This window comes from Vitis riparia, chromosome 4 (assembly GCF_004353265.1).
Source record: "Vitis riparia cultivar Riparia Gloire de Montpellier isolate 1030 chromosome 4, EGFV_Vit.rip_1.0, whole genome shotgun sequence".
In the NCBI taxonomy this organism is placed as follows: domain Eukaryota; kingdom Viridiplantae; phylum Streptophyta; class Magnoliopsida; order Vitales; family Vitaceae; genus Vitis; species Vitis riparia.
Window position 1 is genome coordinate 20,261,007 of NC_048434.1, and position 23,485 is coordinate 20,284,491.

General features: G+C 35.2%; 2 protein-coding genes across 2 annotated transcripts; both read right to left on the reverse strand.

Moving 5' to 3' along the window:
* Positions 1-7,846: 7,846 nt before the first annotated feature.
* Positions 7,847-8,764, reverse strand: LOC117913685 (histone H1). Its single transcript, XM_034828736.1, has 2 exons — positions 8,557-8,764; positions 7,847-8,400 (listed from the first exon to the last, which is right to left on the reverse strand). The coding sequence occupies exons 1-2, from the start codon at positions 8,716-8,718 to the stop codon at positions 8,011-8,013; spliced, it is 552 nt and encodes a 183-aa protein (XP_034684627.1). The 5' UTR covers positions 8,719-8,764; the 3' UTR covers positions 7,847-8,010.
* A 4,661-nt stretch (positions 8,765-13,425) lies between these two features.
* On the reverse strand, positions 13,426-23,296 carry LOC117913025 (nucleolin-like). The gene is made up of 11 exons (XM_034827873.1): positions 22,935-23,296; positions 21,417-22,345; positions 21,223-21,312; positions 20,681-21,145; positions 20,249-20,363; positions 19,963-20,133; positions 19,557-19,810; positions 19,353-19,446; positions 19,190-19,242; positions 18,992-19,109; positions 13,426-18,901 (listed from the first exon to the last, which is right to left on the reverse strand). Exons 1-10 carry the CDS (start codon positions 23,170-23,172, stop codon positions 19,041-19,043), a joined length of 2,478 nt encoding a protein of 825 aa, XP_034683764.1. The 5' UTR covers positions 23,173-23,296; the 3' UTR covers positions 13,426-18,901; positions 18,992-19,040.
* Positions 23,297-23,485: the final 189 nt, after the last annotated feature.

The window sequence follows — 23,485 nt, forward strand, 5'->3', positions numbered from 1 at the left end:
ACTTTTATTAAATGGGGAAATCTTTCATATGCGATGTGCAGCACATGTCTTGAACTTGATTGTGAAGGAAAGTCTAGATGTCATCAGAGTAGAAATTGAAAAATTCCATGAGAGTATTGCATATTGGTCAGCAACACCATCAAGAATGGAAAAGTTTGAAGATGCAGCTCACCAATCGCGCCTTCCAAGCAATAAGAAGCTATGCCTTGATTGTAAAACATGATGAAATTCTACATACTTGATGCTCTCAATAGCTATAACTTATAAAGATGTGTTCCCGCGTTTGAAGCAATGTGAAAAGCTCTACATCACAATGCCATCAAAGGAATAATGAAATTTAGCAAGAGAAATATGTGAAAGACTGAAATTGTTTTATAATATAACAAAGTTGTTCTCAGGGCGAAATTATCCCAATGCGAATACTTTTTTCATCAAAGTGTGTGAGATTAAAGAAGCATTATATAATTGGTTGATTTGCTCAAATGAAGTTGTAAGCACAATGACATCAAGTATGTTAGAAAATTTTGACAAGTATTGGAGTGGATGTCATATTATAATGACAATAGTAGTTGTATTGGACCTAAGGTACAAAATGAAGATTTTAGAATTTATTTTCCGATAATGTATGGGTCTAAAGTTTCAAGTGAGATTAGAAAAATTTGTCAACTATGTTATGATTTGCTTTCTGAGTACCAATCAAAGTCTAAGATGGGTTAACAAACTTCATCTCATGGTGCTTCATTAGTTTCAAATCTCTTTGAGTTGACCTATGACGAACAAGATCCTCTTACGAAGTTTGACTTCTTTGTTCAAAGTACCAGTGAAGAAGGTCATGCAAAGTCGGAGTTAGACTACTACTTAAAAGAACCTGTTTTGCCAAGGATTTCAGATTTTGATGTTTTGAGTTGGTGGAAAACAAATGGTATTAAGTATCCAACTTTACAGATGATTGTTCGAGATATCTATGTCATTTTGGTATCTACAGTTGCATCGGAGTCAGACTTCAATATGGCTGGTAGGATGGTATCAAAACATCATAGTAGACTTCATCCAAATTCTTTGGAGTGCATTTTTTTCCCATATAATTGTCAAGTCTAAAATGTTTGCACTCCAAGAAAATTTACATTTAGGAGAAAATCTTTCAAGCAAATTTTAGAATTATGCCATTACCTATTTCAACATTTTTCCTATGTAGTGTTTTACTCTTCCAAAAAGAGGGTAAAAAATTTCAAGCCTTGGAACCAAATTTTAGAATTCTTGGTGTTCAATAGAATTTTGTTAAACTAATGATGTCCACTAAACAATATGGTCTTTCGGGTACATTTTTTGGATATGCATTTGTTTGTGCAGCAACTATAGTATTCATAGTCATGCTGGTACCTGAAACAAAGTGCTAAACTCTTGAAGAAATTCAAGCTTCCATGAACTGATTGATTTCATATAGAAACAATACAGTTTCAAATAACTGGTGCATATTTCAATGGAACCATTTAGAAAGGAAGATCATTTGATATTTTCCAAAATAAAATTCAACCCATTGATTTTGTTGCATTGTTCTATGGCTTTTGTCATCACTATTACTACCTTGGTTCTGTATTTTTGAAAAATGATCTACTAAGGTCTTTTTCTTGGTTGCTTTTTCAATAGGCTCAATGAGATATCATATGGCTTGTCTCAAATCAAACAAATTCAAAGCAGTAGATTGAAGAACCTTTTTGAGTGTAAAACATCACTTACTCCTTGTGCATTCATCAATGTTAAGCTATTTATCAATTATCATGGCCAAGTAGTATTTTTCATTTTTTTTTTATTTTTCATTTTTTTGCTAATTTCGAATTAGTTACTTTTAGGTTGATGTATTTACCTTGATGTATTGGCATTCATTGGCATTCATTTTGTTATTTAGGTTGTGTTTGTTGCCATAGAAAAATAGATTCATGAAATGGTATAAAAAATAGTTGCAATACCCAAACCCAAACCCGAACCCGACCCCAACCTCGCCCCGCCCCAACCCAAAAACACATTTGGTATAGGGATGGGATTATCAACTCTTTTGTAAACGGGAACAGGAGACATTAACCCACCCCGCCCTGGGTTTGGGACAGGGATAGGAAATAGATTTATATGATTGGGACAGGAATGGGGTAGGAGTGGCCCTGCCCAAACCCACTTAATTGCCAATCCTACACTAGACTTCTTGAAATATTATATTCTAGTATTTGGGTCTTGCCCTTATTGCATATTTTGATAATTCCCATTATTATGTTATCTTGTTTATTACCACACAAAATGTATTATGTCATATACTCTCAAACTAAAACCCAAAGTTTCACAAGATGATTTCAAAAAGGTTGTGAAATTTTTTTTTTCAAAATTGTATTACAATTGTTTACATTGATATGGTAATAAGCATATGGTTTTAAAAATCGGACCGGACCGATCAGATTGGTGAATTGGATGAATCGGCCGATTCCCTCTCAATTGAACGATTTAACCCTTTTATTTTTTAAATTTTTTTTCACCCCATCAAAATAACATCGTTTTAATCGATATGAAAGGTTTCTTTTTCTCTGCTACAAACCCTACCCCACTCCAAGACCACCCCTCTCCAATGCCCACTATAGTCACTATCACCACTAACCCGCCTTGCCGCTGTCACTAGCCTGCCTTGCTACCACCGACGAGGAGGTCAAATTCATTTTTATGAGTTTCTTAAACTTTTTTTCATTTTCAATTTTTGAACTTTAATATTTAATATCTTTATATTTCATGTCTTAATTTTTTGTTGATTATAATTCATGTTATGTTTAATATTTAATTTTTATAATTTTTTGTTTATTTATTATATTTTGAAATTTTAATTTATTGAAATTTTTTGAAATTTTATTTATTGCAATTAAAATTTGAATCATTTCCATATTTTAATTAGTTTAGAGTTTTAGACTTTAGATTATATATATATATATATATATATATATATATTACTTTATTTCTTTTTCTTTTTTTTTTAATTTCATATTGATTTTTAAAATTTTTTATTTGAGTTTAAATAAATTAATGAAATCATTGAAAAGCTAAAAACATTAGGATTTAGGGATTAAAATAATATGCTATTTTTCAAATAAATTTTTTATTTTAAAATTTTAAATAAATATTTGATTTGAAAGTAAATTTCTCATTTTGAAAAAAATTTATGTAATAAATTAATAATTAATAAATTTCAAATTCTTTAATTCTTTGATTTTTAAAATTGTTGATGACTTGATTCTCTAAAAAAATTTTAAATTGTTAATTATTTCATTTTCAATTAATTAATATAATAATTTGAAAATAATAAAATACAAAAAACATGCAAATAAAATTAAATATTATAATTTTTTATTTTAAATTTATCTTTATATTTAAATATTATATATGCTATATTTAATAATATTTATAGATTTATATTTCTCTTCATCATTTTATTTGATATATCAAATATAAAAAATTAAACATTATTAAAATTTTAAATTATATATTGTGAGCGTTTAGCTAGGTTGGCAATTCCAGACAAAATTCTTAAATGTCCCCTATCTCGGTTTACCAATCCCTCTTCGAACTACTTGACTTTGAAGACTAAGACTTTGCTAAGAGACCAAGATATGTAACTGAGTGTGTGGTGATTGAATGTGAATCAACCTTATTTTTCATCTTTAAATGAGTTAAGAAAGTTGAGAGAAATAGTTTTTGATGCAAGGCTTTTATTCCCCTATTTCTGGATCGATCCAGGTGCAAAGGCAGATCGATCCAACTAACTTGATTCTAAGATCAATTTCCAGCCCTTGGATTAAGGGCTTCATTCTCATTTAAAATCAAACTTTCTCCCATTTCTAGAATGAGAGACCGCGGCAATCATTCTTGTTCTCCTCTGTTAGCCCAAAGGTTCTCTTAATCATGTTTTGATGATAACAAACCATGGTTAAGTTACTAACTAGTTTGAATTATAAAAAATTTCAGCTGTTAGTTTTGAAATTCATGAAAGGACCTAATGGATGCGAGATCAAGACTTTTGAAAGACCTTTAATCATAGGAAACATATGTAAGATTAATGCATGGATGCACTTAGGATTTACATATCATTTAATGCATCTTGGAAAAACTCGGTTTATGCTTTAAAGTTACATTTCCATCAAAATCTGAGATCTATCAAATGAACCTTAGGCAAAACGTTTCAAAATTGACATATAATTTTACCTAAAGACCTTGCCTAAGTGCTAGAAGCAAAAAGACTAGAAAAAAAAAAAAGGTTTTCGGGACAAAAATGGTGAACTGGTCGAGGCACTAGCCAAACCGGCTCAACCGGCTAAGGTACCGGTCGATCGGTTACCCTTTCCTAGTCGAGGTCCGGTCGAGAAATGTAAAAAATACTTTCTCTCTCTCTCTCTCTCTCTCTCTCTCTCTCTCTCTCTCTTTCTCTCTCTCTCTTCCAGTATCCTTTCTTTCCCGGTCAAGGGTAACGGTCACCTGCCAAGTATTAAATGCTTCAATGGTTAGTAAACCGGTCGACCCCCAGCTCGACTGGTGTAGGCTGTTTTTTTATTTTTAGCTCCCGATGTTAGAAACCTATAAATAGAGAGTTTCATTTCACTTATGAGCAAGAGAACACATGCATTTATTTTTTTACCTACTTTTTTTTGCCTTAAAAGCTTTCATTCTTTTCTTGGTGCATTAAATCTCTATTTTTATATTCTTTAGTGCACCTTTGTGATTCATCCTAGTCTTAAGTTGTACTTGAGTCATTGTTGAGCTAGGTTGAGAGACTTAAACTTATTATTTGAGTGATAAAACCTTCAAGTGAGTTGAGACTTGAAAAGATTGTGTAAGAGTCCATTGAAGTCGGAATCCAAGTGTAAAGGTGGTTAGAAGTTTGGTTGAAGCTTCAAGTTAGTGGAACCCCCACTCGGTTAGGAGCTTGAGGAGAGTAGACGTAGGCAAGGAAGTGTCGAACCACTATAAAATATGAGTTTGATTTTTTTAATCTTATATTTTTATATTTGCTCTTCTTGTGCTTAAATTTGTTGTGTTTTAAAAAAAAATTTAAATCCTAATTCACTTATTCCCCCATCTCCCCCTCTTGGATGTTTTCTCTTTTAAGATTAGCCTTTATTTTCTCATCCTCATTCCATTTTCTCTTTGAAGTTGCTTGCTCTAAGAAAATTCCATCAAAGTTTTCCAAGAAATTTTTCTTAAAATGGATTTTCTGAAAAATGAATATAGGTTGATTTTTGAAACATTCATCTCTCATTCTCTTGGTTTTGTGCAAAACTCATTTTCTTCTTGTGATGATTCAAGAAAAGGTTGAGATTGAGCTTGGTGCGAACTCCAAGTATGCTTCAAAAGATGAAGGTGAGAAGCTAAAAGTGAAGATACTAGTCAAGTGGTCCGGGAAGGATTGATTGGTTTGATCTAAGTAAAACCTTGTACTCAGTTTTTATTATTCATAGTGGAGTTTTTCAATCGATGGTAGGCCTGTGGTTTTTTATCTCTTCGGAGATTTTCCACATAAAATTATAGTGTCACATTGTCTCTCTTTCTCTTCTTAGCATCAATTTGTTCAGTTTCAGCAATTTGTTAGAATTTTGATTGTCTACTACTTGATTGATTGATGAAGAGAAATGACTATGAATAATCTTTGAAGTTGTTTCTGATTGTTGATCATTGACATTTTGAGGTATATTGATCTTGCATTTATCTGAATTTAATTTAAGTTGATTTGAGTTTAGGGGTGTTGGATCATGTACATGTGAATTGCATTTTAATATTGTCGGGGAATGTTGTTGCATTCATATATATATATATGTGTGTGTGTGTGTGTGTGTGTGTGTGTGTGTGTGTGTGTGTGTGTGTGTGTGTGTGTGTGTGTGATTTATAATTTGTGTTTTTGAGAATGTGTGAAGAGAAAAAAATATTTAAAAAGTTTCAAGGTTTGCAAATTTGAGTTGAGATTTTTTTTAATTGGTCAAAACACCTATTCACCCCCCCTCTAGATGTATTCCACTATTAAGATTCACCTTTTCATATATAATTTTAATTTCTTATAATTATTTAAAATTTTATATAATATATAAATTATTATTTATGATATCACTAATTTGATCATGATCACATTAGTATACCATGAATCAATAACTTTTCTGGTTCAATCACCGATATGATTAGAGTAATAAATATAAAGCCTTCATCTCATATTTTTCCACTACAGTATTCAAAATTTGATATCATCATTCACACACTCCCCAACTTGTTGGAACTGGCCAACAACATTGGCACATTATTGAGACCAGTCTTATCATCCGACATGAAGCCTCTCTTATCTTTATTATTTTGGCCCCATTCATTTCGGAAGACATATATCATAAATTGGCATGTACTTAACTTCTTAAAGAAAAGAAAAAATCTTAAATAAATGAGTAAATCTTTATAAAATTGTCCAGAGTCTCAGGGTCAAAACAGTCTGGATTAAATTACTTAAGGCTAACTATGAAGGCAAGCAATCCCAAGCAATGGGATGTCTCTCAAGTCTTATAAAAGAATGGACCTAAACCTATCACAAACTAGCCTCTCGTTTGAAGTGTTGTGTATTCTTCCATGACAAATGTCCCCCATCTCAATGTAAGTATAGTATACATAGAGTAACGGATTTATTAAGCTAAAATTCTCAAATCAATTAAAGAAGGATCCTGAGATTCTGAATCTAACTCCACCTTACATGTAGCAGAATTGGAATTTGGACACGGACCAAAACAGAATTGAAAATTACTTGACAAGACGAAAACAGCAGTGACTTGGACATGGGAAAAGGTTGCCAAGCAACTTGTGCGGTTGAAACGCTGACGTTAATTAAGGCTCAAAACTTCAAAATCTTCATGTTGAATTAAGGGTCTCCAACGGGCCGGGCCGAGTCGCCCGGCCCGGAGGAGTAAGGCCCATGGCCCAGCCCAGGACGGGCCACTGAGCCCGTTGACTGGTCAACGAGCCGGGCCAGGCCGGGCCGTTCGCATATCTAAGGCTCGTGGCCCAATCCGTGGGCCCTCAAGCTAGGCGGGCTTGGCAGGCCGGCTGGGCGGGCTGCCCAACGGGCCGGATAGCTGGCTGCCTGACGGATCGGATGGAGGACTGCCCTGGCGGGCTGCCCAACGAGCCGGATGGAGGGCTGCCCGACGGGCCGATTGGACGGGTTTGGGTAAAAATTAAAATAGTTTTCAGTGTTGAAGGGAAGGGGATTCGAACTCCTTCCCTTATAACAGTTGAATGCGTTTGGCATAGATAATGAATAAAGTTAAAACAGAGGAAAAAGTATTTATTAAAGTGGATTTTGCCTTCAAATTGAGAAATCATGAGGACAAGAAGGAGGCGTAACTAAAATACACCTGGATTTAAAAATTCTTTCACCTCGATCATGAAAATGTGCTCCACATTAGTGTTATATAAAGAATATAAGAATTTTTAGAGAATCTGAAACATATCATCCTTAAAATTGTTATATTCTTTATATAACACATGCACATGTTACATGTTACAACATTTAATGTCGGTTACGTCAGTTGATGAAATTCGAAACAGCCACCACTAATCCACGGCATCAGAATGGACTTCCAACATTTTCTATTTTGGAATTAAACCAACCATGTATCTAATTAACCTAATGGGTCGCTCAGCCAATACATCTCACAAGGCAGCACTTGGCCGCTCGGGCCTATATCATCGGTCCCACAGTGGAGGAACAGGTTCTCCCATGCCGACGATCCAACTTTATTATGTGGAGGCAAATAAATAAATAATTTGAAAAAAAAAAAAAAAAGCGGGGTTGGTTTGCTAACATGAAAAGCAGACTCTTCATTTCCCCTAACATTGCAGAATACACAGAGATGTTCATCATTCTGCCGAATTACAAAACAAAACACACGCTTCACGTATTTACATAAAAGTTAAAACCAATAAAAGAGCTCCTTATTTATTGGTCTCTCATGTTCAGGTTGTGACCTTCTTAGCCTTCTTAGCAGAAGATCTAATGGACCTGGGCTGCTTCACCTTTGATGGCACGGTTTTCCTAGCCTTGTTGGCCGCAACTTTCTTTGGAGTCTCTGATTTCTTCACCGACTTTTTCTTAGGATCAGAGGTGGCCTTCGCTCTCTTCGCTCCATCGGACTTTGCCGTTCCTTTTCTTACTCCGGAAAGCTTGTAGGAAGCCCTGATCTTGATGAGATTCCCCTTCGCTACGGAGTTCTTCAACTGAAGACTCAGGATTTTCCTAAAATTCGCCGGGAGGACTGCCTTGTGCTTCTCTTCCATGTGCTTGGCAATAGCGTACGGACTGGAGCCACTTTTCTCGTCCAGAGCCAAAAGAGCCTCCTTGATCATCTGTACAAATGATCACAAAAACATAATAACATCTTATTGTCAAAGAAAAGCTGTTAAGCAGAAAACTTTCCAGAATTGAAACAGAGGTTAAAAAACCTAAAATCAACGAAAATAAAAACAAATAAAGAATCCGGAAGGGTCGAATTGTTAACAAACCTGGAAGTAAGGAGGATGAGAAGAAGCTCTGGCCTGTTTGGGCTTCTTCTCCTTACGAGCCTTTGGCTTCTTCTCCGGGGCTGGCATCTCCGGAGCTACCGCCTGCTCCGTCACAACCACTTCCTGCGCCGGTTGGTCGACAGCGACACCTTCGGTGGACATCACGAACACCACAATAAACAAAACAACAGCTAGTACAGAATTGGCTGAAAACCATTTGACAGGACCTTCCCGTATTTATAGGCAAGGCTGTGGTTCGGTGATGAGACCTGGAGTGATCCCGGATTGGTCAGTCCGAGAGACCACGGATCGCTATCTTTTCTAACGAAAGATCTGGACGGTACAAGTGGGGAAGTATCTAGACGTTGTTTAAATAACTCGTAGTGGGTAAATGAGAAAAAATCTATGTGCGTCCTTATCCGAATAGCTTGAACCATGGTTTTTGTATTTCCTCTCATGGCGTGGGAGCTTGTGTTTTCTTGCTTGTTTTACGCCTCATTTTCAAGGAATTTTGTTTGGTTTTGTTCTTGATATCTAGTGGGATTGAAGTTGAGAAACCGCAGATTCTAATGCGGTTTCAATGGGTTTAAAATGGTTAATCTATGGTTCATATCAAGGCATGGAAGAACAACAGTGTTTTTTAAATGTATTTTCCCATCTCATTTTCGTTTATTTATTTGTATATATATATTTTTTGGATGGATTGGGAGTGCGAGGTTCTATCTTTCCAATGAAATTGTGATAGTGTTTTCTATGTTTAATTAGGAATTGAAAATACTTTTGTCATGAAAAACACTCTATTATCATGATACAATAATATATATATAAAAACTTGAGTGTTTGAAAATAATTTTAGAAAACATTTTTTATATTTCTAATATTTAAATTATAAAAGTTTAAAAATATTTTTTGAAATCATTGTCCAAGCTCTTAGCCCTTTTTTAAACTCATCTACACCACTTAGACAATTTTGAATAGATTGTCTAGACATAATTAGTGGAGCATAAGATAGATTAGATATGAACAAAATATTACAAATTTTATAAAAACTTAACACATATTTATAATGAATTTATTGAAAAAATAAATAATTTTTTTTTACAAATGCATATTTTATAAATAAATTTTCATGAATAAAAGCATCAAAATTTTAAGAAATGTCTAAAAAAAGATAAAGATTTTTTTTTTTAATTTTTTATCTTCATGTCTGAAAGAAAAACTGTTATATAAGTGCTAGTTTACAAGCATTTTCGTTTTTAAAAATAAAAACAATGATTATTTTTATATAAAATATAATAACTTTTACATAAAAAATAGAGATTTATCTTATATTCTTAAAAATTATTTTAAAATTTTTTTAAATGTAAGAAAATAATTTTATTAATATTTAAAATTTAAAATTTTTATAACATTAATTTTTTATATAAATTATTATTTTTATTTTAAAAAACAAGAAAAATCAGTGCACCCAGTCGACACTTAAATCGTTTACTGCATGATGGAATTTATGGGGAAAAAAATTCAGTGGTGGGCCCAAAATCAGGTGGCCTCCACGCTTAAAATCGATACGTCGTCGTTTGATGGTCCACCAAAATAGAACCTTAATTTCAAGTCAAAGCAAAGCACTTGGAATCAGCTCGGCAGAAATTATTGGTGGCAAATTGCGCCGTTGGGGCATTGTGATCCAAAGTAGCCCTGTGGCAAAAGGAGACAGGTGAAGGAAGGCGGTTCCCATTGGGTGAAATATCTTTAAAAAATTAATGTGGGTCCATGCAAAGGACTAAAATGAAATCAATTTGATTAGTAGGGCCCCATAAGTTAATAATGATAATGATCCAGCTAATGGTTAAGAGGGTGGTTACAATGACTAAAAATAAATATGCGGGGGTAAATTTTTAAATTAAATTGAATTGTCAATAAGGGTAAATGCCAAGTAACGGTTAATTAAAAAATTCCAACCTATGTTCCTATTTCCAACCTATGTTTCTATTTTCGAAGTTAAAATTGATGAACTAGGTGGATAGGTAACGTCTAGTCATTAATTGACTTTAGGAAAGGAACTTGATGAATATTTAGTCATCAATTTAACATTAATCATCTCATATTAGTCAAATGGACTAAGAGGATGTTTGTTTTTTTGGCTTTTTATTAAAAACAATTTGTTTTTAGAATTTAGGTTGTTTTTTTACTTTTTCATGACTTATTATAAATTTTTTATTAAATAGAAAAAATCAAAATATGTAGTTTTTTTTAAATAGAAAAAATAACATATTAATTTTTCTTTACTTTTTAATACTTAATAGAAATAAAATACTATTAAAACAAACAACCTAATATTTTACACTATTAAGCATTAAAGCTCTATTTAGAATTAAGTAAAAAAACAAACATGACCTTATACTTCGATGGAAAGTAACCAGGTGACTAGCAAACATGTTATACTCTCTCTAGCTGTAAGATATGGGTTGATTAATAACACAATGCTTGACTCCAAAAGCTATTGTGAAGCTTCACATTGAGAGACTACAGTCGTAAGAGTAGTATCCAACAAATAGCATCGGGTGTCCACCCTTAAGGGAATTGTCTTGTGTAATGTAACAGTAAGTCACGGTTATATCAATAGAGGAATATCCCAAAGTATGTTTCTATTTTCTAAGCTAAAATTAATGAACTAGGTGGAGAGGTAACATTTTGTCATTAATCAACTTTGGGAAAGGAATTTGATGAATATTTAGTCATCAATTTAGTATCAATCATGCGACATTAGTCCAATAGACTAACACTATCGCAGTGTCCACGTCATACTTCAATGTAAAGTAACCATTTGACTAGCAAACATGTCATACTCCCTCTAGCTATAAGGTATTGATCAATAAAACAATGCTTGGCTCCAAAAAGGTATTGTGAAGCTTCACAGTGAGGAGACTATGGTTGGGATACCATAAGAGTAGTATACAACAAATAGCATCAAGGTAACCACCCTTAGGGGAATTGTCTTGGGTAATATGGTTGGATCAATATTATATGGTGTTTTCACTAGAATTTTCCTATTGAATTAATAAAAAATCTTCTATCATATCTTAATTTATGTGTAATCATAGGCTAGTGAGTCAGCCATGAAGAAGCCCCATGAACCAGTTTATTCTTCTAGTAAGCCATACTCCTTGTGAATGATTATTCCTATTTTGTTGATCATAATATTAGTGCAAATTTGATGATTTAAAGGTCTTGATTTCAAGCATAAAAAAGAACCTAGTATGTGTAAAGAGTGTCAACATACACGTATAATCACCTAAGGAAGAAAGATAGGTACACTATACTTTGTCGAGAGGAATTAGAATATTTAGGGAAAGTGACTAACTCCTTCAATAGGACTATACCAATACTCATAAGTATTAAATTTGCTCTAACGCACCCAAATATCAAACTAATAGGTTCACTTAGTATCATTCCTCGTAGGGGGGTGGAAAATTTTGCTACAACATAAGCAAAAGTCTCTTCTTTGTTTCGATCTTTGCGAAGAAACTCTTCTATGGAATTACAACTATATCAAATGGGATTTAAAAAAATGATCTATTTGATTGTTGCTAGGTGGATAGCCAAGTTCAAAGGGTTTTGAATTCAGGTAACGACATTAGAGATGAGGAAAGGCATTGAATTTTAGTCTAGATTCCTTAATCTAAAATGTAAGGGAATGAGGTTTGCTCCTAGTCTTTTGTAAGGTTTGAATAAGAACAGGGTGAAGAGTGGGGAGTGGTAATGATTGCAGCCTCGTAGTTTTCCTATGCCCATGAAATGGAGTATCAACATTTACAATCACGTGAAGGTATTAATTGAATATGGTTTCACATTAGCAAATGGTAGGAATTAATAGCAAAATATGGAAATTTTGGATAAAAGTATGAGAAAAAGCATGTTCACACTTGGAAGAAGACATTGACATCGATGGAGATATCAGCATATTGACATATGTTAAGTACCATGCTTATGCTAATTTCTTATCATGTTTAACATATTGATGGCGTATGAACCACCATCAATATATGTCCGTCTCCCACCCCATTTGGGTGAAGGTGCTAGTGATGAGATTGGGTTACACCCTCTAGATTTCATCGGTTGCTTCTGAGAATGCTAAGAGCCAAGGACCGTCAAGCAAACAAAGGGGAACAACATATTTTCTTGAAGTCTTCATCCAAATCTTCCAAAAAGGGTAACAAAGGAACCAAATAATTGGGCAGACTGGTCTTTTGGGGCACCACTTGCAGGACTTCAATTGGGGTAACCATATGTTCATTGGCAAGTGGAAAAGGGAAATTACTAGTTGCTGGCTCGGTTGCGTTTGTAAATGTTAGTTATTGTTAGGATGTGTTTTGACTCTTTTCATCAATCAGTTATTTAGTCAATTATAGTATATTACCCAATTGGAATACTTTTAGCAGTTCCAAGAGGTTTCACGTTGAAATAACAGTTTTTCAGTGTACTCCAGTGAAGTTCTGAAGTAATTTACTAATTTCTGTGGGCTAAGCGTTCACACAGGGATGTATCACATTATACGTAAAGAGCTAGAGCGGAAGATTCACAATTAAATGGAATCAATCAAAGATTGCTAATGAGATTGAACCTTTTTACCCTAATAGGGCTTCCCCAGGTTTAGATTCATGCTTTAAACACTGGATACCATATTTGTTTCAACGCTTTTTATTAGCTATATATATACTTCTGATATTTCACCAATCAAGTTGGGGTGTTTAAAAAAAAAGCCAACAATGGCTAAAAGTTAGGAAAATTATGAGAGATAATTGTGCCAACACCAGATGTTGGGCTAACATCTAATTATGAGGTTTCAAAAAATTAGAAAATAAGCAAGTGTAACAAAAAGGAAAACTCTAAAATTACAATATATAAGGAACCCAGCCACACCAATCATCAGACAGCCAACAACACATTTGGTGCCTCTAAATTTTCCATTCAATAGTTGAACCAACCAATGGTTAATATGAGAGGAATAACTGTAAAATCACAGCTAGGTGAGAAGTGTGCATGTAACAAACTAACCTGTACATGGACCCCAGGATTTTAGCTTGCAGTACAGACCCTTGAGTGCCCGCTAGATCTTTGAGGAAGGAATACAGCTTCCACTTTTTCAAACTCTGATAATAGACCAATGCTGGTGCACACACTGGATGGATGCCTTGGATACAAATGCATTGTGAAGGAGGCAAATGATCATGATCAATTGCCCCTTTATCCTTAGGGCAAACACAACTTAAAACTAAAAATTACTAGGGCCTGGATTTGGAATGGTATGTACAACTGATTGCATCGACATTAGGTTTTGGAAATAGGTAGGGTGGAAACCAGACCCCTTAGCATGACTATACTTGAGGCGCAACATATATAAACCTTAAATAATGATGCCATTGTAGCTGTGGCAAGTGGCAACAAGTAATAGAATATATATAGATATGCATAAAAACATACATAAATAGACATATACATACATACGAACACATGTATATAAATACATACAGACACATTTATATACACAATGAATTTCTATTTAGACAAAAGATAACAAATGAATCTTACACACATTCATTAGCTATCAACTTAACTAGGGCAATAGACTTTGCTTCCATACTCCATAAGCAACAGAAACAACATATAACAATCAATAACACCACATTTTTTTCGCATAAGCTTAATGTCCAATTCAAGCCATCATAGTTCACTCCACAAGTACCAAAACAAAAGTCATCCTTACCCTCTACCAGACTTAAATATTTTTCCTATGCCAACTACAAAACACAGAAGCTGAAAGCAATTTATTATAATCAAGGACAATGCTTATTGCCACAATGTCATTAAATATTTTTCCTCTCTTTTGAATAAATATGGGTTAACCTAGGCAATCATCCAAAAGGAAAAGACACAAGCAAAACCAAAAAGAGCAATTGTATATCAATCATGTATTTTCTTAAAATAGGTTAAACCTCATGCTATTTCTTATTTGTTAGCTTTATAAACTCTTTTCAACCTAAAATATGAGAAATATCTTGAAGAGCTGTACCTATAACCCAAAACATTCATCTAAATATGCACCTTTATTTTCTGTAGAACAAATTTCATCATCCTCTGTCCCTTTCCCTTTCCCTTTCCTTTTCCCTTTCCCATTGCAGTTGAGGTTTTAAGTAGGTTGTTGTTTAGAGTGGAGAGCATTTCATTGGAAGGCTTCATAGTGGGTAGGAGTAGGTCTAGAGTGTCTCATTTGCAATTTGCTAACACCATCTTCTTTTCTAGAGCCTGTATGGAAGAATTGCAAATCTCAAGTTAATCTTATTGATTTTTTAGCAGATTTCAGGCCTGAAGATCAATTTAGTCAAGAGCTCTCTCCATATTAACATAAATCAAGATTAAATCTCCAGTCCGAATTCAATGCTTGAACGCAAAAGTCTTTGCCTGGCCTTTATCCTACCTGGGTCTTCCATTAGGGGGAATCCAAAGGCAATCACTTTTTGGGATTCCCTGATTGACAAAATTTTGCAGATATTGGATGGGTGGAAAAAACCTTTTTTTGTCACTGGACGGTAGAATTACTCTAAAACAGACCTATTTGTTGCATATTCCTAACTATTTCCTCTCTATTTTCAAGATCCCATCTTTAGTGGTTTCTACGATTGAGAAATTGCAAAGGGATTTCTTTTGGTTAAGAGGGATCACCTTGTTAGTTGGGACCTAGTATGCAAGTCAATGGTGGAAGGCGGTTTGGGCTTTAGAAAGATTTCCTTAAGGAATCAAGCTCTTTTGGGAAAGTGGTTTTGGAGGTTTTCTAATGAAAGTCATTCTCTTTGGCATCAACTTATTTTAAGCATCTACAAGACACACACCAATGGGTGCAACATCAATATCATAGTTAGGTGGTCACACCATTCCCACTGCACATGCTTTTTTAAGAGTTTCCAAATATACTTGTTTTGTGGTGGATGATGGGGCAAGAATTCATTTTTGGGAAGATTGGCTAGCAGTGTGTAGTTCCAATAGGATGGTCTAGCAAAGAGAGATTGTTTTTTGTAATTACCAATTAGCTTATTGTTTTTGTATTCTTGTTGTTTGGTTTTCTTTTGTGGGAGGATTCATCATCCTTCTTTTGTACTTCTTATTTCTATCAATATATTTCTTTGTTGTTTCCTATAAATAAAAAAAATAAAAAAAAATCTTCCCATCTCAACCATCCTAGGCATTTCTTCCTTTTTTTCTTGGAATCTTAATTGTACAACCTCAATGATTTGGATATAGAGGACCTCAAAAGACTCATGTCCTCTCTCATTTGAGTGCACTTGACTCCATCCATCCCAAATGCAAGAGCTTGATCATTATCTTCCTCTAATTTATTTTCAATAAAATCTCTTTTCTTAGCATTGCCTAATCCTATAGACATGGTTCTTTTCACTATAGCTAAATTTCTACGAAAATCTAAAGTCTCATCTAAGGTCAAAGTCTTTACTTGGTTAGTGGCTCACAAGAATGTAAATACTAATGATATGCTACAGTGGAGAAAACCTTATAAAACCCTTAACCTTGATATGTGCATTTTGTGCATGAGAATTCAAGAAACAACCAATCATCTTTTTTTAAATTACATGTTGACTTTAGGCATGTGGCACAAGCTATTCATATAGAGGTTCTTTTGAGAAGCATATGTGATATGATGTTCATCTCATATAGAGGTTTGGGAAGCTCCATCAAAGGCAAAGTCCTATGGAAAATTGCTTGTTTCATGTTGATATGGATTGTGTGGAAAGAAAGAAAAAAATGTTAGGATTTTCGAGGACAAGAGAAGGACTTCAGAGACAGTGAAATTTAATTCATCCTTTTGGGCATCTTGTTCCAGGACATTTAAGGGCATTCCTCTCAATGTTGTTCAGCTTGACTAGCATTCGGTGTGTAAGTTATAAGGGTTAGCTCAGAGAGAAGAGGAGATTAGTTTCAATTTCTATTTGAAGTTGTCTTAATCCTAACAGAGGTCGGAGGGGTAAGAGGTTTTTGTTCTATATTCTCATATGGTTCCTATATGGATGTCCAAGTCTCTTTAGTTTTTATGGAGAAGGTTTAATCTTCCATTTTTTTGACCATTTTATGTAAATCCGAGGATTCCTCATCCTTCTCATGTACTTGCTTTACCTAATTTTAATACTTTTATTTCTAATCCAAAAGCGTTAAAAAAAAAAAAAAAAAAGCAAGCATTGTCTTACACAAAATTTGAACTAGACACAACCTCCTGAATGCCTTAAAACAACATTGTAATTAATATCATTCTCAAGCATGGAGAACACAAATATCATAGTCAACACTATTCTCAAGCACATGAACCCCTATCCAACAAAAACAACTCATAACAATTTCTGCCAAGGCAATACCCAGCTACTGCCTCCAGGTGGCATGAGGTAAACAGCAGTAAACAAGTCAATTTTCATCACCCATCAGTCCATTTGGTCATCACCAAATATTTCAGAAAAAAGAAATAAAAAGTAAGCAATTCATACTGAAGGAAGAACTCCCTAGAGATCAACTAACCAATAGTTAGTAATAGTTCAATGTTAAGGGAAAAAGTACATTGCAGACAGTCTCCAGCCTGATCTGCTAGTTTGACAAAAATATCTAACATAGGATCTCTTAATGCCAGTCATAAGTTCTTTAAACTCAAAAACATATAGAAAACCACCAAATAAAATCAGTGGTGAACTTCAAATTCCAAAATAGCAGGCAATAGGACCATGGAAAGTATGGTGCAATGAGGAAATATGAGTCCCTGCCTTTCCATTTATTTCCACAAACATTGCTCCCACTTGAACTTTACTTGGAAAATTGAACTTGCAGCAAACTCAATTGTGTGCAAAGATTTCCCGTCATTTGTCTAACTTTCCATCAATTTAAAATCATACAGAAGTTTCCTGCCTTTTTGTCCAATACAAAGAGAGGTGCATTCTCCTATATGTAACTAGCACCTCCCAATGATCATGGAAGAAAGTACTTCTTTCATATTCCCCTATAAAGCCATGAAGCCTAAAGGACAAAACAAATCCAGAACATCTCTGTCAGAACAACTAAATCCTCAATTAAAAGAACCAAAAGGACTTCAGGATCCAGTTCTAAATTAGCATCAGAACCTTGGGCATAACCTCCAGCAGAAATGCTAGAATACTAAAATGAGCAATAAACAATTCAACCACCTCAGATTAGGAGGATGATCATTTTAACATTAAACCATGTCTTCTCGCAAGACTACTAGGCACATCTACAACTATTATCAGGATAATAACCAAATATGAGCCCACCTAAAAATCAATTTTAATATCAACCCCCAATCCAGTGCCGGTCAATCTTGAAAAAATACCAGAGATATCTTCTTAAAAAATGAATACAAAATTGAATAAGTATCAAAAGACATAATTGACCCAAATGATCACTAGTGGTCCTCTAGAATAGCATCAAAAACAAAATGTATTTAACATAATATCATATAGACCTCACGGCAGGATTTGTTCGAGGAATACCCACACCATATCCATTCATATGGTACAACAGATATTGAGCTCTAGTTTATTTTATTTCCCTGATGTCCAGGCTGCATTAACTCAAAGTCGCCCCAATATTTACTTAGCTAGCCAAAACAGTATGGAACAAGATCCTGGTATATCTGTTAGAGACTTGCAATATATTTCAAATTTAAGATTTTATATTAAGAAAATCCAACTCCGATATGTCAGGCATGCAATTGTGTAGCATCTTTATCTCCAGAAAAATCATCAAGATAATCTCCACAAGAGCTTCCCATCTCTTCCATATTTAAAATTGTACCTTCTGTGCCACCATCAATAAAAAAAAACCTGAGTCTAAAACTTTTCACTTCCAAGAAACAAATAGTCACCCAATTTGTCTCCTTTTAAGCATCAATATAAAGGATCATCCATGTATATACTTAACCCAGGACAGAGACCATAAACATGGCAAGAGATCAGTTCCTGTGACTTAACAAAGTAGCCCATAATCTAATGTCCTCTAGCTTTTCATACCTATGGCAAGCAAAGCAAGTATCTATCAATATCCTAATCATACAAAAATTAAAATAGTTTCTAGGTCAAGATCCTTCCAAAAGATAGCCTACACTAGACACATAAACCTCCGAATGATCTACCAAATCAAGGGAAAAAAAGTAGGAAATTGCAGCTTATAACAAAGAGCAGGTGGAAAGAAGAATAAAAAGGAAGGCTGGTTTCAACTACTCTTTCAAGCGGCAACCAACTTGACCATCATTAATGCGGTGCATCCCACATTCCCGGTCCACCTAAACAAGGTCAGAACCTTTGAGAAATTAATAGAAGAAATAACATCACTGTCAGAATGGAGAAATGGAGTTCAGAAGCATTTGAATTACCGAAGGTTCTCGAGCTTTAATAACAATAGCCTCCCAGAGGAACTTGAGTTTAATAATAATAACCACCTCGATATGACCGATCATCTCTGTAATAGGAAGGATATGCACCTCTATCATACTGTAACATGAATTAGAAGGCACAATGAGTATGTTAAATATAAGATGTGAATAAGGATAAATGAAGCAATGATTGCTTACATCAGGACCATAATAATCTTGTGAGTAGAGACTACTGCCAGCTTCAAAATTATCTATCACAAAAAAGGCTTATCAATGATAATGAGATAAAAGCATTGACAGCATGAATGAGAAGGCCAAAGGGAAAAAATCATTGCCAAACAAGAGAAATAAAAGTTCATACCCCGATAACGAGATCCATGAAAATCAACCTCTGGGTCAGAGTAATCCAGTCGAGGGCGAAACCTGCTTGGTTCCATGTAACCAGGGTCCCAGTCCTAAAAGCCAAAGGCAAAGTTTCAATCAATAAAAATGTTATCTGTGGCACTCAAGACGCAAAAATGTGTATTTATATTTTTTTTTTAAATGAAAGTGCCATCTTACTTACTGGTATAAATGGTCGTTTTATCCCACGTGCATTGTCCTCATAAAGATAAGGGTCATCAAAATGCCTCCCAGAAAAAGAGTTGTCAAAGTCTTCTTCAGGGAAAAATGGTTGTTGCCTAAATGGGAAGTACTTCCCATGACCCCTATCAATTGCACCATGCCTGGGCCTATCAAGATTTGGTCTTGGTGGGACAGCAGCTGGATAGCCTCCCCCAGATCCCTGATAAGCACCCCTCAAAGAACCCCTTCGTCCTCCTGTTTTTGTGCAGTAACATATACTAATTGAGAACAACATGTAATCATGGAGCTTGGAGTGTATTGATATAATATCAAATGCACAGACATGCAAACACACACAGAAACAAACAAACATGCACAAACCAGAAAAATCAACTAAAAACATTGACCTCTTCCAAAAAAGTGTCTCTCATGGAACTCAGGGTATGGACCATCAAAATCAGGTGCATTGGGGAACCCCAATCTACCAGTTGGACCATATTCACGTTGATAGAAACCCCTGTCACGTTGAAATTGTGCTCGGTTGAAGTGATGTCCTCCCCGTCCAAAACCCCCCCTTCCTGTAAACAACAATAACAGTCAAAATTGTGCAAACAGTAATGAGGATTCAATTTTCTTTCTTTCCTTTTTAGTTATAGTAATGAAGATTCAATCATTCAAGAACTGTAGGCTTACCAAACTTTGAGGAAGATCCAACGCCACCATGACCAATCCGAAATCCACCACACAATCCCCCCTTCACAGCCTGAGTTTTGGGCAAAGGGTTTGAAAGCCTGACTTTCACTTTAGTCTACTAGTACATAACAGCAATATAATACACTATGTTAATACTAAATTAAACAACATGCAATTCTAAGCAATTATCTACAGAATAGAAGGAGAATATTGATTAAAATTTAATATAGCACTGTGGAAACTATACAAAGAAATAGAAAAAGAAGGTTAATCATCTTTTATACAGAGGTTCTTCCCCTTCACCAGCCATCCATCTAAAAACAATGCAAAGTCTTTAAATAAATGGCTTTCTAATGTGACATGGGAATTTTCATTTTTCAAAAAAGGAAAATACTGCCAGCAAGCACACAGCGATGGTACTAGAGTTGCTACCTTTGAGTTCCCATCACACAATTCTGTGTTGTTTACACTATCAATGCAAGAAAGAGCAGCCTCATGAGTAGTGAAATCAACAAAACCAAAATCCTTCCTCTTGGCAGTCGACATATTACGTGCAAGCACAATTCGTTCAATCTCCCCATAGCCTTTAAATTGCTCTCTAACACGGTCTTCATCCCAGTGAGGAGGGAGGCCATCAACAAATACAGACTTAACCTGTGCCATGATCTCCGGGTCTGGCTCACGTAAAGGTTCTGCAAAAGCTACTTTTGCAGTTCGCTCAGCATGGCCAAATATAACATCTGGTTTCTGAAGCCTCTTATATGCAAGCATGGCATCTGCATGACAAGAGAACTCAAGGAAAGCAAAACCACGACTCAATCCTTCATGTTGAGGATTTGGGACAAGAGTGATGTTCCCAACACCTTCAATGCCATAGTCTTTCAATTTTTGTTTGATCTGTGAATGAACAAAACACCAAGATGAGTTAACAAGCCTAAGAACTAAATAGACTTTACAACCACATGAAATCTTACTGCTTCCTTCGTCCATGTGTTGCAAATATTGCCTAAGAACAATGTGTTATTGTCCTCACTGGGTGCAGTTCCACATCGCTTCCCACAAATCTGTCAAGGACTCAAAAAGAAGAAATCAGAACAAACTTTAAAAATATGTAACAACAAAGACACACAAAAAAAAAAAAAAATAGAAAACAAAGAAAGATCCTTACAACGGGGTTTTTCATTTCTGACAAAGCCCGGCTTGCATGCTCCTTATTAGCAAACTTCACAAATGCATAACCCTTATTTTTATTAGATGACAAATTCTTGTGCAATCGAACTTCGACTACCTCTCCAATCCTCTCAAAGACCTTTTTTACATCCTCCTCCTCAGCATCCCTATCCAATCCACCAACAAATATCTCGTGTGCTTTTGATATCTTCCGCTCCTTTGCAATGGCAGTCAGTTCTCTGTGTTCTTCCTCCAAGGCCTCTGTTTCTTCTCCAGGATCCACTGCATCACTTACTGGAAGTTCTTCCTCAGGTTCTTCAAGTCCCTCTTCATCTCCAGAGTCCATTACTTCATCACCATAGTACTTATCCTCCTTCACTGGGGCATCTTCTCCAACTCTAGACTCATTTGTTTCTGCTTCCATGTTAACTTGCTCATTCTTAGTCTCTTCTTTATCCTCAACATGTTTTATCTCCTCTCCCAATTCTTCATTCACATCCGGCACTTCCTTGGCAATACTGATTTCTCCATTATCTGGAGATTTTGCAACATTCAAGGCTTCTTCATGCTCCGAAGTATCTCTAGGATGCTCGGTAGGAACACCTTCTGGATGACCAGAACTTGTTTCCTTCTTGTTGGAATCTTCAACATTTTTAACAACAGGTCCTTCCTTCTTTGCAGACTCAGTCCCTTCCTTCTCTGTAGACTCCCCCTCCTTTGCAGCATCAACCCCTTCCTTCTTCGCAGGCTCCTCGACCTTTGGTTTTAAAGACTCCCCCAATTCAGGTGTCTTCGCAGAAACAGCTTTTACTGAAGGAGGAGTTCTAGCTTTTCCCGGCGTTTTCTTCACCACTGATTTGGCACCTGAAGCTGCTTTCGTCTCTGGTGTTACTAGAGACACATTAGCTGCAGTTTTCACCTCTTCAACTACATATCAAACCGTTTGTGTTTGAATCAATAAAAAAAAACTCAAACCGTTTGTGTTTGAATCAATCAAACAAAAAATTATCTGCGTAATGATTCCAACGTATGCTAAAATTACATACATACTAATAGACTCCCATTTCCAATTCTGATTCTTTTAACAATAATTTCAAATATAATTCCTGATGTATGGAAATAAATAGATTAAATTCTCCGCCAATTACATATATACTCTATACTCTCACATTTGCAATTATCAATCCATGTAAGGGAAATCAAGAGTAACCCCTTCCTGGCTGCTGGAAAAAATATTGCAAAAAAAAAGAAAGAACCAAGAATTTTTCTTTCTCATTTTTATGAATGAATCAAAGGGCTCCACTGTGGAGCTCTAATCCAACCATTTGCATCATTTCAGTTCATTTCTAAAATTACACAAAACATCAGGAAATAAAATTTCAAACTATGATTCTTCTATTTTCCTTCATTTTCTTCTAAGCAGCCAAACGGATCGCAAAACTAACATGGTAAAATAGATCAACATGTTAAAAAATATCCACCAAACAAAACGACTCATGTCAGAATCCAGTTATACCTGATGCTCCAGTGTTCAATTCAGCAGCCGCGTTCTGTGTCGATGTCGGTGTAGTTTCGTTGGTCTTCACCTGCTTCCCTTTGGTTGCAGAGACACGCTTCGTCTCGGTTGATTTCGGCGTCACCGATCCTGCCCCCGTTTCGGGCGTGGTCTGAGGAGCCTTGCCGGCAGATTTCTTAGCCTGCGGCGTCTTCTTTTTGGACGCCGGTTTGGGGGTTTCGGCATTTCTAGTTCTCATACTGGTTTGCAGCAGAAGATTGAAACCCTGGATGATCAAAGGATTTTGGGGAAGGAGCTTGGAACCCTAGAATTGCCTAGCGATTGAGAGAGGGATTGATTGCTTGTTTGGTAAGCCTGATCAAAGACAAAGTGAGCGTCAGGGATTATACGATTTACGGTATGGCCCACAATAGGTTATTAATTTTGGTTACTTCATCCGTTACGATAATCCAACGGCTAAAAATATATAAAACATTTTTATAATTAACATTTTTAATATACAATTTGCCATTTGGGTCGCACTCGTTAAAATATATTTATGGAGATATTAA

Bases quoted from the DNA above. Each gene is read 5' to 3' on its own strand.
- LOC117913685 (XM_034828736.1), bottom strand. From the start codon at position 8,718: ATGTCCACCGAAGGTGTCGCTGTCGACCAACCGGCGCAGGAAGTGGTT. The intron at 8,401-8,556 runs GTTTGTTAACAA...TCATTTGTACAG, and splicing joins CTCATCCTCCTTACTTCCAG to ATGATCAAGGAGGCTCTTTT.
- LOC117913025 (XM_034827873.1), bottom strand. From the start codon at position 23,172: ATGAGAACTAGAAATGCCGAAACCCCCAAACCGGCGTCCAAAAAGAAG. The intron at 21,313-21,416 runs GTAAGGATCTTT...AGTCCTTGACAG, and splicing joins CAGAAATGAAAAACCCCGTT to ATTTGTGGGAAGCGATGTGG. The intron at 20,364-20,680 runs GTAGCAACTCTA...ATGTACTAGTAG, and splicing joins TGTGTGATGGGAACTCAAAG to ACTAAAGTGAAAGTCAGGCT.